Source organism: Branchiostoma floridae, chromosome 4 (genome assembly GCF_000003815.2).
Source record: "Branchiostoma floridae strain S238N-H82 chromosome 4, Bfl_VNyyK, whole genome shotgun sequence".
NCBI classification, from domain to species: Eukaryota; Metazoa; Chordata; class Leptocardii; order Amphioxiformes; family Branchiostomatidae; genus Branchiostoma; species Branchiostoma floridae.
The window spans coordinates 7,381,516-7,393,658 of record NC_049982.1 but is presented as its reverse complement, the minus strand read 5'-3'; the positions used below and the strand labels follow the sequence as shown (position 1 = coordinate 7,393,658).

Genomic DNA, 12,143 nt, shown 5'->3' with positions numbered 1-12,143 from the left:
TGGGTCCTGAGCGCAACTATTCTTCAGATATTTTGAGACCTGTTCCTATTAAATAAATGCCTTAGAGTCAAGGACGGAGTTGTTCTTTCTGTGCTTCATAAAAACTGAGGCTTGCTCTTGGGTACGGAGCTGTTCTGTACTTATAAATCATGCGGCCTACACCTAGCCTGGGAACGGGGTACTTTCCAAGCGGAGGTTAGGCTATCTGTACTTTATAAAACTTGTGGCCTGCTCTTGGGACCGGTTGTTCTGTTCATAAAACCCATGACCTGCTCTTGGATACGGAGTTGTTCTTTCGGTACTTTATAAAACCTGCGGCTTGCTCTTGGGTACGGGGTTGTTGCTGGTGCCCAGCGCGTCCCGCAGGAGCAGCCAGAAGAGCGGGTGTGCCGCCGTGTCCTCCTCTCCAGGCCAGTGGAGGAACATCCCCGGACGCATCAGCTTCCGGAGCTTCTGGAAACTGCAATAAAAAAGCCATGTATACAAGATTTGGGGCAATACACATAAGCATAGCTGAGAGGGTACCCTATTCAAATGTAGCATACAAGTAGTTTCGTTGGAATTGATGATACTATTGTAACATTAAATTCCGGTTTAAAAGAGGTTGCCCAAACACGTACAGGCACGATCTACACAAAGGCCCAAAGAAGAGAAATTCATGTATAGTGCAGTTTGCGCTTGTCACAAACAAACAAAAAAGCAAGTGTCGGCAAAACCCAATTGGTAATAATTATAATTGAAGGTCACTAACAATCCATCGAAAATCGAATGAAGCATTTACTTTCACTAGTACTAGCCTTGAAGATATTAGTGGCTAAGGAAACCCAATCAATAGTCACCAATTACTGAGGTGATTGTTATCAACATTCAATATACAACACAATTCAATATGCTGCAACATATGTATCTGTCACTAAGTTTCTAGGTGCAATACACGTAAACAGCATACTTCAGCCTTCCCAAAACTACTTAACGTGATAACTGAAACTGAAACTGTCCAAACCTTCATAAACGTTAGTCTTTATCAGACTGACTACGCTGTCTTTTATAGGAAGAAAAATGCCAGGGAAGTTCTGCTACCAGAGGAGTTGGTCGCCCGCGAAGGAGGGGGAACATGAACCTAAGCGTGGACTGACTCCCCTGGCCGAATTCTACGACCCCGTAGGAAGGCCTGGGGGAGGCTACATAAACGTACTTACTGTGTTAGTTTGTTTTTCGGGATGGGTTCCAGGAACACCATGACGACCACGTCCCGCCGGTCGTCCTTGTCGAACAGCCGGTATGACGCCACCTGCATCTCCAGCCAGCTCGCCTCCTGGTCAAGGTACCTACCGACAGGGGGAATGATGAGTATGAGAAAATCAAATCATGTGTGCATTAGGGCTGGGTATCGGTACAGCGTACCGGTACAAAACCGGTTTTTCTTGACCGGACTTGAAAAAATTAGGTGGACCGGATGTTGGACCGATTAGAAAATTAACAGATTATTTCATCAGGCATTCACACGTTTTGGCGCTTGCAGGTGGAAGGAAATAACAAGAGTGTAGTAGAGTAGAGTTTATCAATTTCTACCAAGTTTTACAGTCAATCGCACAGGTGTAGTTAGCGTTGTAGGATTTTAAAACGCCAGTGTAATTCTAATACCCCACCAAACAGATTTCTAAGTAGTGAAATGGACCATTGGTATGAGTCACACTGAATCAGGTCCAGGTTCAGGTCCGGACCTAGACCTGATCCTTTGGACCTGAACCGGACTTGGACCTGAATTCTCTGTACCGGTGTGACAGCGATCTCGCCCCCCCGGCGATTTCGCCCCCCCGGGGGGCGAGATCACTAGCGTTCTCGCCCCCCTTTAGCGTTTTCGCCCCCCCCCCCCAAGAGCAGCTGGTTACTACATATTACAGGTGCGCTACCTGGTACTATACTGCACCTGGGGAGTAACGTGTATGGTGTGTTACCTGGTACCTCATGGCACCTTATTACCGTACCGTAAGATTCCTGTCATACCTCGAAAGTCGATACTATATTGTTCGGTGCAAACATGACATTGAAATGAAAAAGACAATTTTTGCAGCTGAGGTGGCATAAAAACAGTGCTACTGCGAACGTATAAATCAACACCGTCTATGGTACGGAATACGTCAGCTATATGTTTTCAATTTGTCACAGTGTTTTCTTTCTTGTGCTGGAAACATTTCCAAAGCACTAACAAAAACACACGTGAATAATAGTTTCTCATTATAAACACTATCTACGCGCAAGTTGATATAGCTGTTGCTAAATGCTACACAAACACTGGTAAAGTACCAGTCTTAAGAAACACGGGTAAATGCATCAGTTCCTAAATACTAGAAAAAAACAGTCGTGTTGGAGGTGAAGATATCCCTTGGCCAGGTGCATATACCAAAATGTGCGTTATTCTAATTAATACCTAATATTTGCATAATTAATAAAGACATTACATAGTTCTTTTGTGGTCACTTCATGGTATAGACTTCATATTGGAGATATATAGGTTGTTTGAGGACAGGTGAATACAATGAAATACATCTTATGTCAAGACTCAGGTATATGCAATAATGGGAATACAAGGGACCCAACCCTCCTTGTCTGAAACAAGTTCAACTATCTTATTACAATGTAATTACGTTACTATTGATACTATGAATGGAGTTATGTATCAAACTCTTGTACTTATATCATTCTGAAACTGCATTTTGTGATTTATACCAATCAACTTCTAAAAATGTCATGTAAACCCGTTTTTTTTTTTGGGGGGGGGGGGCGAAATCGCTAAAGGGGGGCGAGGTAGGGGGGCGAGATCACTAGCCGGGGAGGGCGAGATCGCTAGCGATTTCGCCCCGGGGGGGCGAGATCGCTAGTGATTTCGCCCCCGGGGGGGCGAGATCACGGGGGGGCGAGATCGCTGTCACACCGGTACCCACCCCTAGTGTGCATCTTTCATAGTTGTGACATATACGTTTAACATATATATAGATATACTAATTAAACATATCGGACAGTAACAATAGCTAAATTAGATTAGTGGCATTGAGCCACCTAAGAAACCACCTGTCGCCCCTGGGTATCGTCTGACGGCTCTGGCCGGTTCCGGGGTACAGGTCAAGGGACTGCAGTCCATTAATTCTGTTCTGTCGTATGCTAGGCAATGGTTCAAACCGTTCAACCTTCTTCTTCATAACATATTGTATAAAACAGGTGACTTTCCATGCTAAGAACGTGGATCATGGATTACTCCATAATTTTGGACAGTACTCAGTTCTAGTACTGTACCACGGGAGGACAGATCTCCCATAGTCTCTACAAGACTGACTACGCTAGCTGTTATAGGGAGAAAAATCTGCCAGGGAAGTTTTGCTACCATAGGAGTTAACCTTAGCGTGGACTGACGCTTCCCCTTTGCCGAATTCTACGACCCCCGTCCCCCGTAGCCTGGTATCCAGCCGTAATATAGCTCCAGAGTCTCTTCTCTCCTCTTTGCAGTAACTGTAGCTTGGTATCCAGCCGTAATATAGCTCCCGAGTCTCTTCTCTCCTCTTTGCAGTAACTGTAGCCTGGTATCCAGCCGTAATATAGCTCCCGAGTCTCTTCTCTCCTCTTTGCAATTACAATTGTAATGTACAATTGTAATTGCTAACTATGAGAGAAGAGACTCGGGAGCTATATTACGAGTGGATACCAGGTTAGTCCCCCGTAGGAAGGACTGGTGGAGGCTAGGTCTCACCGCTGAGTGACGAGGCAGAGCGTTTTCCTGCTGCGGCGGATGTAGTCCTGCACGTTGTCGATGATCGTCTCACCCGGAGGGGTGTCCCTGTCGGGGATGCACAGCTTCATCTCGGGAGACTTCTCTTCCAGGTTCGGGATCAGCACTCTCTGGATCCAGCCCAAATCCTACAGCAGCGGGGGAAAGCATACATGTGTCATGTAACTGATGTAAGGTATATACTTTCGGTTGATAGCCAAAGCGAAGTTGAGTTCCGTAATACGAGGTGTCGAACAGACTTTAGGGACCTTTAGATTGCTATATTTAGCTTTCGCCTACATATTTTACTGTCTAGTTGAACATGTCGTAAAATAACTAACCATTCAACAGAGGAACATGAAAACGCACAAGAGGAAGTTCTAAATCAGATATAGTTGTTTTGTCAACACAAGAAGAATGTGCATCGCTTATATTACTTCCTCTTGAAGAAGTGTAGTACATCTCTTAGTCATCTATATAAGTCAATAATACTACGGAAAACTAAAAACTCGGTTACGAAACAACGACTTTATGTGGCGTAGAATGAGACTGTATACGTGTACTTAAACAATCTAAATATTACGGGCTTACTAGTATTCCAATGGAGCCGTGCTCATCCTGCGGGTCTTCTCCTTACACGATATGTACAACGTACCTTGTGCAAACTTTCTAATCTGCTCTTCAATGTCGTGTTTGTTAGTTCGTAAAGACCCTTTTAATGCCATGTGCTGTCTCTGTAGCGGGGTACATTTTACAGGGAGGAGTAAGGCAGGCTAGCCCTTTCCCAGAACCCCCATTTTACGTCCCTTCCGAAAGATGGATGCCGCCCCAACCGAGATGCCCTACCCATGATTGAACCGGGGTCTCCCAATTACCAACTAATTGGAACCAACAGGAGGTCAACTGTGAGGCTGCCACCAATTGAGCTACAGGGGCATCCCTGCTTGTAGTGTTAGCATATACTGTGTAGCCTTAACACATTAGTGTGTACTGTTTAGCCTCTACACCTGCAGTCTAAGGCCCAGTTTACACGAGGCAAAAAATGAATTGTCCTAAAAATGTCCTTCGACGTTCAACGTGTTTTTACACTGGCAAAAAAAAAACGTCCTAGATCACGCCCGCCTCGCGTCGAACGTCGTGGGACATCTTTAGGATCCTTTAGCACGAGTCAATTTTTGCCTCTTGTAAACCGGGCCTAAACATGGCGCGCTTACATCCTCTGTGTGTGAGACGTAGGCGTCGTACTCCACCTCCAGGTCCTCCCCCTCCAGCCTCTCGTACCCTTCCTTCCGCCTGGTGACCAGGACCCAGACGTACTGCACGTACTTGTGCCAGCCGAACCGCCGGCACGCGACGGTCACCACGGCCACCACCAGCACGGCGGAGCACACCGTCAGGGACGCGATCACCATCACCTCAGACTCGCAGTCGATCTCGGGATGGAAGGACATGATGCTCTGTGAAATAAAAGGAAAACAACTTATGGCATATCATTTGGTGGGTGCCAGACAGATTGGGCAGCAGTAACGAAACGTCATTCGGGCTTAAACTAAACGAAGCGCTAATATGAGATCGGCGGGCTGACTGCCTTGGCCCCCCGAATAAACTCGCTAGCTACTCGGTCTTGTCTGGCACCTAGGGTAGTAGACGCACACCTTCGAGTATTAGCCTGCATACCATCCGGATGGTAGTTCGCTCCGACGTTAATTATACTAGTACACCGTATACAGTCGCCTCTTTTCTATAGCAGAAGCGAACATAGGAGCGAACTTCTACCCGGATGGTACGCAGGCTATGATGCACTTTCAGTACTCTCTAATCAGAGTCGCTAGGCAGCAGTTTAAAATACTCTATCCGTTTGAAATGTTGAGACGACGTCGAAGGTCAGTAGAGTTAATTCCAGTTGTGGCGGCCATGTTGGATTTCCAGGGGTCATCCGGGGTCATGGCACCAGAACGAGACTGCAGATGGTGCCAGCTGGGCATTCTACTATATAGGCTGTATTGCAGACATAAGTATGCCATCTTCGGGAGTGCATTTCACCCCTCTAAGGTTAACAACTGCACAATATATGCCTGTTATCTATAGAAAATATTGTTTTGGAAATTTGAACTTGATTTTGGTGATATTTTTTATTAATTTTTCACATTTTTTGACGGGTGAACTGAGAACAACAAATGTCAGTGTTTATATCCTCCATGCTGTGTATCGGTAACTGTGATTAAACACTACAAAAAGATGAAAATATCGGACTGACAGACCTTTGGGTAGAAATTTAGAAGACATTTGGCTATTATTCTGATGATTTCTTGATGCCAAGAACCGTTCTGCAAACTACACTCTATGGGAAAATCCTGCAGCAATCAATGGGGAAGGCGGTGTATGTACCGGGTGTGCTCCTTTACTTGTTTCCCAATTTATCTGACAGTGTTTTTATTGTTTTATTATAGTTTAAACAACATACCCCATAACAAAAATGCCCACATGTTGCATAACATTGTGGGATGAAATGTAGCAGATTGTTTACTATTGTGTTTGCAATTTTTCAATGCCAAGGTGGAAAAAAACATAACTTTAGATAAGTACCAGCGGAGGAGGGATTGTAGCCTGAGTGTCATCCTAGGTAGCTTACCGGGGCTCCCATTATACTCACCCCTCACAAACCAGAGGGGTGAGTATGAGAGCCTCTGTAACCAACTAGGATGATACTCAGGCTAGAGTCGACCCTCACTTTACTCTAAAAACTGGGCTTCATGCCTGTTTTAGATCAGTGTGGGTGGAAATGTGACAGAATTTTTTACAGATGCTGCGAACATCTGTTCATGAAACTATGTATTACTAAGTTCTATCACCAATTTACCTCTTACACTGACGATACAATTTACGTTTTTCTCCACGTTGGCATTGAAAAATACCAAACAGAAAAAATCTGCTACATTTCATCCCACAATTTTATGGACCCAACATGTGGACTTTTTGTGTAGGGTTATGTTGTTTAAACTAGAATAAAACAATGAAAACATGAATTGGGAAGAAAGTAAAGGAGCACACCCAGCATGACATTCCCATTGAGCGTAGTTTGCAGAACGGATCTTGGCATCAATAAATCATCAGACCAACTGCCAAATGTCTTTCAAATTTCTGCCCGCAAAGATGTCATCCCCATATTTTGTGTATTTGTAGGGTTTAATCCCAATAGTAAAGCTACTATATCACAGTTACCAATACAAAGCACTCATGGATGATATAAACACTGACACTAATTGTTCTCAGGTCACCCATAAAAAAAAGTAAAAAATGATAAAAAAATATCACCAAAATCAAATGTCCAAAACAATATTTTCTATAGATAACAGGCATATATTGTGCAGTTGTTAACCTTAGAGGAGTGAAATGCACTCCCGAAGATGGTATACTTATGTCTGCAATACAGCCTATATAGTAGAATGCCCAGCTGGCACCATCTGCAGTCTCGTTCTGGTGCCATGACCCCGGATGACCCCGGAAATCCAACATGGCCGCCACAACTGGAATTAACTCTGTTGTGGTCAGGATCAAATAATAAAGAATGCATTGTTCAAAGTGGAAGCGGAAATTTGAATGATATGAAATTACAGATTGCTTTAGTACTTTTACTTTCACTTTTGTGAATACTTTCTGTGGAGCCTGACTTCTGTGGAGCCTGAGATACGTACACTTTTCTAATGCCCTGTGCCAATCACACTACGTGTAATGCACATGATGGTGGGCATTTATTGAGGGAAAGTGCACCACAAGAAGTAAGACAAGGGTCATCCACGGTAAAAGCCGTTCAGTCTAAAATTAATCAAATTTGATTTTAGAGATAAAGATGGAGAAACTATTCATAGTAGCAACAGAAAGGGGGAAGTAGTCTTTGGCACAAAGAGGCAATTTCTTACCTCATTTGCATACTTCCGTGGGGTTGAGCAAACCAGCCTGCCTTCTCCCAGCCCGATGACGTCAGCTCGGGTGCTGTTTACCCATTCCCGAAACCAGCGCAGATTCTCGCACGTGCAGTCAAACTGGTTTCCGTAGATGAAGAGTTCTCTCAGAGACTTAGACACGGGCTCAAACGCCGACTGTTCCACAGAATACAAACGGTTCCCATCAATTCGTAACGTCTCCAGTCTAGTCAGAGATTGGAAGAGTTCTGTCGGTAAATTTGAGAGTTGGTTGTTGTGGTCGCCGTATCGACCTGGTCCAAGGTTTAGATACCGCAGATTTGTCAAATTCCTGAATATATCACTTTGCAGAGACGCCAGGCGATTGCCCTGCAAGCGGAGGGTCTCTAAGTTCGTGAGGTCTCCGAAAAATCGCGAGAATTTTGCACTACCCGGGTCAGAGTTCAGAAACAAGTAGAAGTTGTTGTTGGACAGAACCAGCTCTTCTAACTTCGTCAGACCTTGAAAGAGGTTGGCATCAAGGACGCGAATGTTCATGTTGTCCATATTAATCAGCCTCAGATCGGGGTTGTTTCGGAACGAGCCATCGAAAACCTCGTTAAAGCCGAGAAGTCCTGGCATGACCACTTTCTGCAGCTTCGGAAGGAGACTGAAGGACGTGTTTTTGATTTTCATCCTGTTGTAGCCCGGCCCTCCGCCGATGTTTAACACCGTGAGGTTGTGTAGTCCACCGAACTCTTCCCCTGTAAGCCCATACCCGCTCCCCAGGGCACCGATGAAGTTGTCGGAGATGTTTAGACTCCGAAGATTGCCGAAGGACCGAAACTGCCCGGGATGAATGTTAAGTATGGAACAGAATCTTAAGTCAAGTTCTAGAAGATTTGTGCTTAACTTTTCCAGCGCCGTCATGGGAACGTTCGTCCATAGCGGATTCATGTACAACTCCAAAACTTCCAGATGTCTCAATCCTTCAAAAGCGTTATCTTCGATACTCGAAATATTGTTGTACGCGAGATCCAAACGCTTCAACGAAGGCACAGACGCGAACGTACTGTTTGTTAACTTTGTCAGGTGATTTCCGAACAGTACTAATGTTTCCAGCCCTGTGTGTGATAGGCTTCTGAAAGAGTTCCTGTCTACAGTCAGAATGTCGTTGCTGGACAGCACAAGTCGGTCCAGCTTGCGAACGCCGTTAAACGCTGAGGAGTCCAGCCGGGAGATTCTGTTGTACGAGAGGTCTAGCGTCTGGAGCGAGATGTTCAGGCCTTCGCGGGAAAACATCCAACCAGTAGAAGAAGTGATATTGTTCAGTCGGAAGACAGAGTGCCGAAGAGATCTGAAACGGTCCCAGTTGGCACCCTCGTCCTGAACATTTATGTGGTTGCCCGAAAGGTCCAACGTTGTCAGTGAGTTATTGAGAGGAAACGCCCCGTACGGCACCGCCGTCAGCTTGTTGTCGGCCAAGTTGACTTCGGTAATGATGTGCGATTCTTCGAATGTCCCATTTTCCAGGCTGGTCAAGTTGTTTCCTATCAGCAGCACGGTCTGCAGGCGTGCGAGCTTGGAGAAAGCGGTGCTGCTAATGGTGCTGATGTTGCAAAAACTCAAGTCTACAAACTCCAAGTGAGGGAAATGGCAGAACGCACATTGTGGGAGAGTGCGGAGGTCGTTGCTGAGAAGGTACAGAGTTTTGATCCCCTCGGGCAGCTCGCTGGCATCGGGGACGGACTGCCGCCCCTGGCTACTGCAGTCGGCGACGGTTCTGTTGTAGACCCTGCAAGCCTTGTGTACCCTGCCCTGTCCTTGTGTCAGCTGCCACACGACCAGCGTTGTGGCCACGAAAAGACACAGTCTACCAGCCGCCATACTTCACGGACAAAAGTACGTGACCAGGGAACTAGTTTCCTCCTATGGCAGTCGGTTCAAAGGTTCCCAGCGGTTGGCTGATAGGAAACGTTGGTTTGTATGCCGTCGGCCGCTCAATTCAAACTCGTATGCCATCAACCTTTGCGAGTTGTTGAGTAGCTGCAATCGACTCTGTGTGTGGGGGAGACAAAAGCGTTCAAGCTTAACAAACACGCCTGGGTTCATGTCTGACCTGACGTTGACATACACACATACATGGTTGTGTTGTAACGTTCCAACTATTTATTACATAAGAACTGAGGACATGAAAACGCTGGCACTCGCTCATTGGTTCACTGGTTTATTTCTGAAAGTAAACTATGAATTATATTAGGTACTCGAAACGTTAAACCTATGATGTGAACTTCCCTCTACATTGTCTGCATTTCATTGTCACCTAGCTACGCACTCTCTCTACATTTTACATGTAATTTGGCCTACAAAAAGATCGTAGTTTAGGAACTGACGACAACAGGTCATAAAGAAAGCCAATTTCGACAAACACCATTTCGTTTAATCTCCAAGCAGATCTTGCTGTGGCATAAGATACTGTAAATGCAGAAATGTTCGCGGTGGATTAATTTTCGCGGTGACCACTTCACCGCGAACTTAAAACCACCGCGAACATGTTTCTATTATGGTATTAGACTGCAGTCTATGGTGTTACCGCGAACTTAAATCCACCGCGAAAAGTCCTTTTCCCCGCTACCGCGAAATTAAATCCCCGCCCCGCGAACTTAAAGTAGAATTATACTGAGTACATTCGTGCAACGCCGGGCGCCGTTTATTCAAAACAAGTATCCTTTAAAACATATTCCGTGGTACGGACGTACTCAACTGGTGTCAATATATAAATATCAAATACGTATGAAGCATTTTAGTCAAGTGCCCAATATCCGAACAGATGCAAACTTTTAAGTATCCTCAGCCTGGTCGGCAATAAAGAGGAACTACAAATGTACAAATAAAGAACAGCTGGGCGTCGCCTGCGGCCATAACGTTAACATATCTGCCTCAACAATTGCAAAGGTAACAAAGTACTTGGCTGATCAACATTGTTATCGCTGTTTGTTACAAGCAAGCTACGCGTTAGCTACGAGTCAATCACATGTACGCCTAAGGATCCTCAGAGAAGAATTATACCTCTCAAATCATTTTATCAAAATTGCAACAACGTAACACAATACAACGTGGAACATAAGCCAAGTCAAGTCAAGCCAAGCACCAGATAGCGAAATAAGTTTTCTATTTTCCAGAGAATTGGTTTTGGAATTGAGTCTTCTTTTTCATCTTCACCGTCTACTTCAGTACTACGAAATTATAGGTGAAAATTAAAGCATCCACAAACTGCTGATAGCTACGAGTATGCTCAATTAGGTGTAATTAGACTGAAGTTGGATCTACATGTATTCTAGAATTATGGAACAACTCACGTGGTCCACTGAAATAACCTAAATCAGAACATGTCACCATCAACTACTGTATTTTCAGTTCACAGACGACCCTGGTCCATGATGGTTTTGATCTCGCTTTAAGATGTCTTCGTATCGTTCCGTTGTCGAAAAACAAATGGTGACATACTGTACTAATACTTTCCCTGTCTGCCCCTCTCGACAACTGCCACGGAATGCGCTGTACGAAATGTCAAATGACGTAGTGTTAGCATACTTTAGGGGATTCCCCATGGGCAAGGAGTCATATGCTGAATTTGATGTGTGTGCTCTACAGAGTATAAGTGCGTGCTCTGGTAGCTTCCCATTCCCACTTTGAAGAAGTCTTTCTTGACGATCACACCAGTAAAGCTGACTATAACAGAGGTATTTGCCGTCCAAACATTGGCTGGAAGGCTTGTGACAAAGTTTTGTTCTTCGCTTCGTCTAAAAGTGTCTGTAACGCGTACAGACACATTATGCCCCGGCCGAGGCGAACGCGCCACCTGACCCAAACTTACCTGACCAGTGACCCAAACCGGACGGCTTGTCTTTGTGTGCTAAGTACAAGCTATAGCTATGTGCGGCGGAAAAAGAAATATTTCTAAACAAACTACTTGAAACCCTGTACGAGTCGTTAAGTTTGTTTTTAACACTTCCCACGCGAACGTCATTCTGACATTTATTTGAAAAGGAAATGCGGTCACAGTTGGCTCAAACAGAAGTCTGAAATTGAAAGCGCCGACGTGGGTGTTATAGATATGCTTTTCCCCTTTTCAGCTTCTATGTCCTGATACCAGCTAGCTGTAGTTACACAATTTCTCGCTGGCTGGGGGTAATGACCCCCTCCCCGGGGGGCGAGATCACTAACGTTTTCGCCCCCCTTAGCGTTTTCGCCCCCCCCCCCCCCCCCCCCAGAGGAGCTGGGTACTACATATTACAGGTGCGCTCCCGGGAATAAACCGGACCCTGGGAAAGAACCAAAAGGGGGGTGTACCGGGGACCTATAGGGCCCCCTGAATTACCGTACCGAAAGGATGTCCAACCCTCGAAAGTGGATTTGTGGATTTTTACCCAACCAACTTCTAAAGTGCTTGGTAAAACCCGGTTTTTGGGGGGGGG

The 12,143-nt window shown here is 45.2% G+C and overlaps 1 protein-coding gene across 1 annotated transcript; it reads right to left on the bottom strand.

Annotated features, from left to right (window-relative positions):
• Positions 1 to 64: 64 nt before the first annotated feature.
• Positions 65 to 9,630, bottom strand: LOC118413191 (toll-like receptor 3). The gene is made up of 5 exons (XM_035816400.1): positions 7,684 to 9,630; positions 4,978 to 5,220; positions 3,746 to 3,912; positions 1,200 to 1,328; positions 65 to 460 (listed from the first exon to the last, which is right to left on the bottom strand). Exons 1-5 carry the CDS (start codon positions 9,550 to 9,552, stop codon positions 304 to 306), a joined length of 2,565 nt encoding a protein of 854 aa, XP_035672293.1. The 5' UTR covers positions 9,553 to 9,630; the 3' UTR covers positions 65 to 303.
• Between the last annotated feature and the right edge of the window lie 2,513 nt (positions 9,631 to 12,143).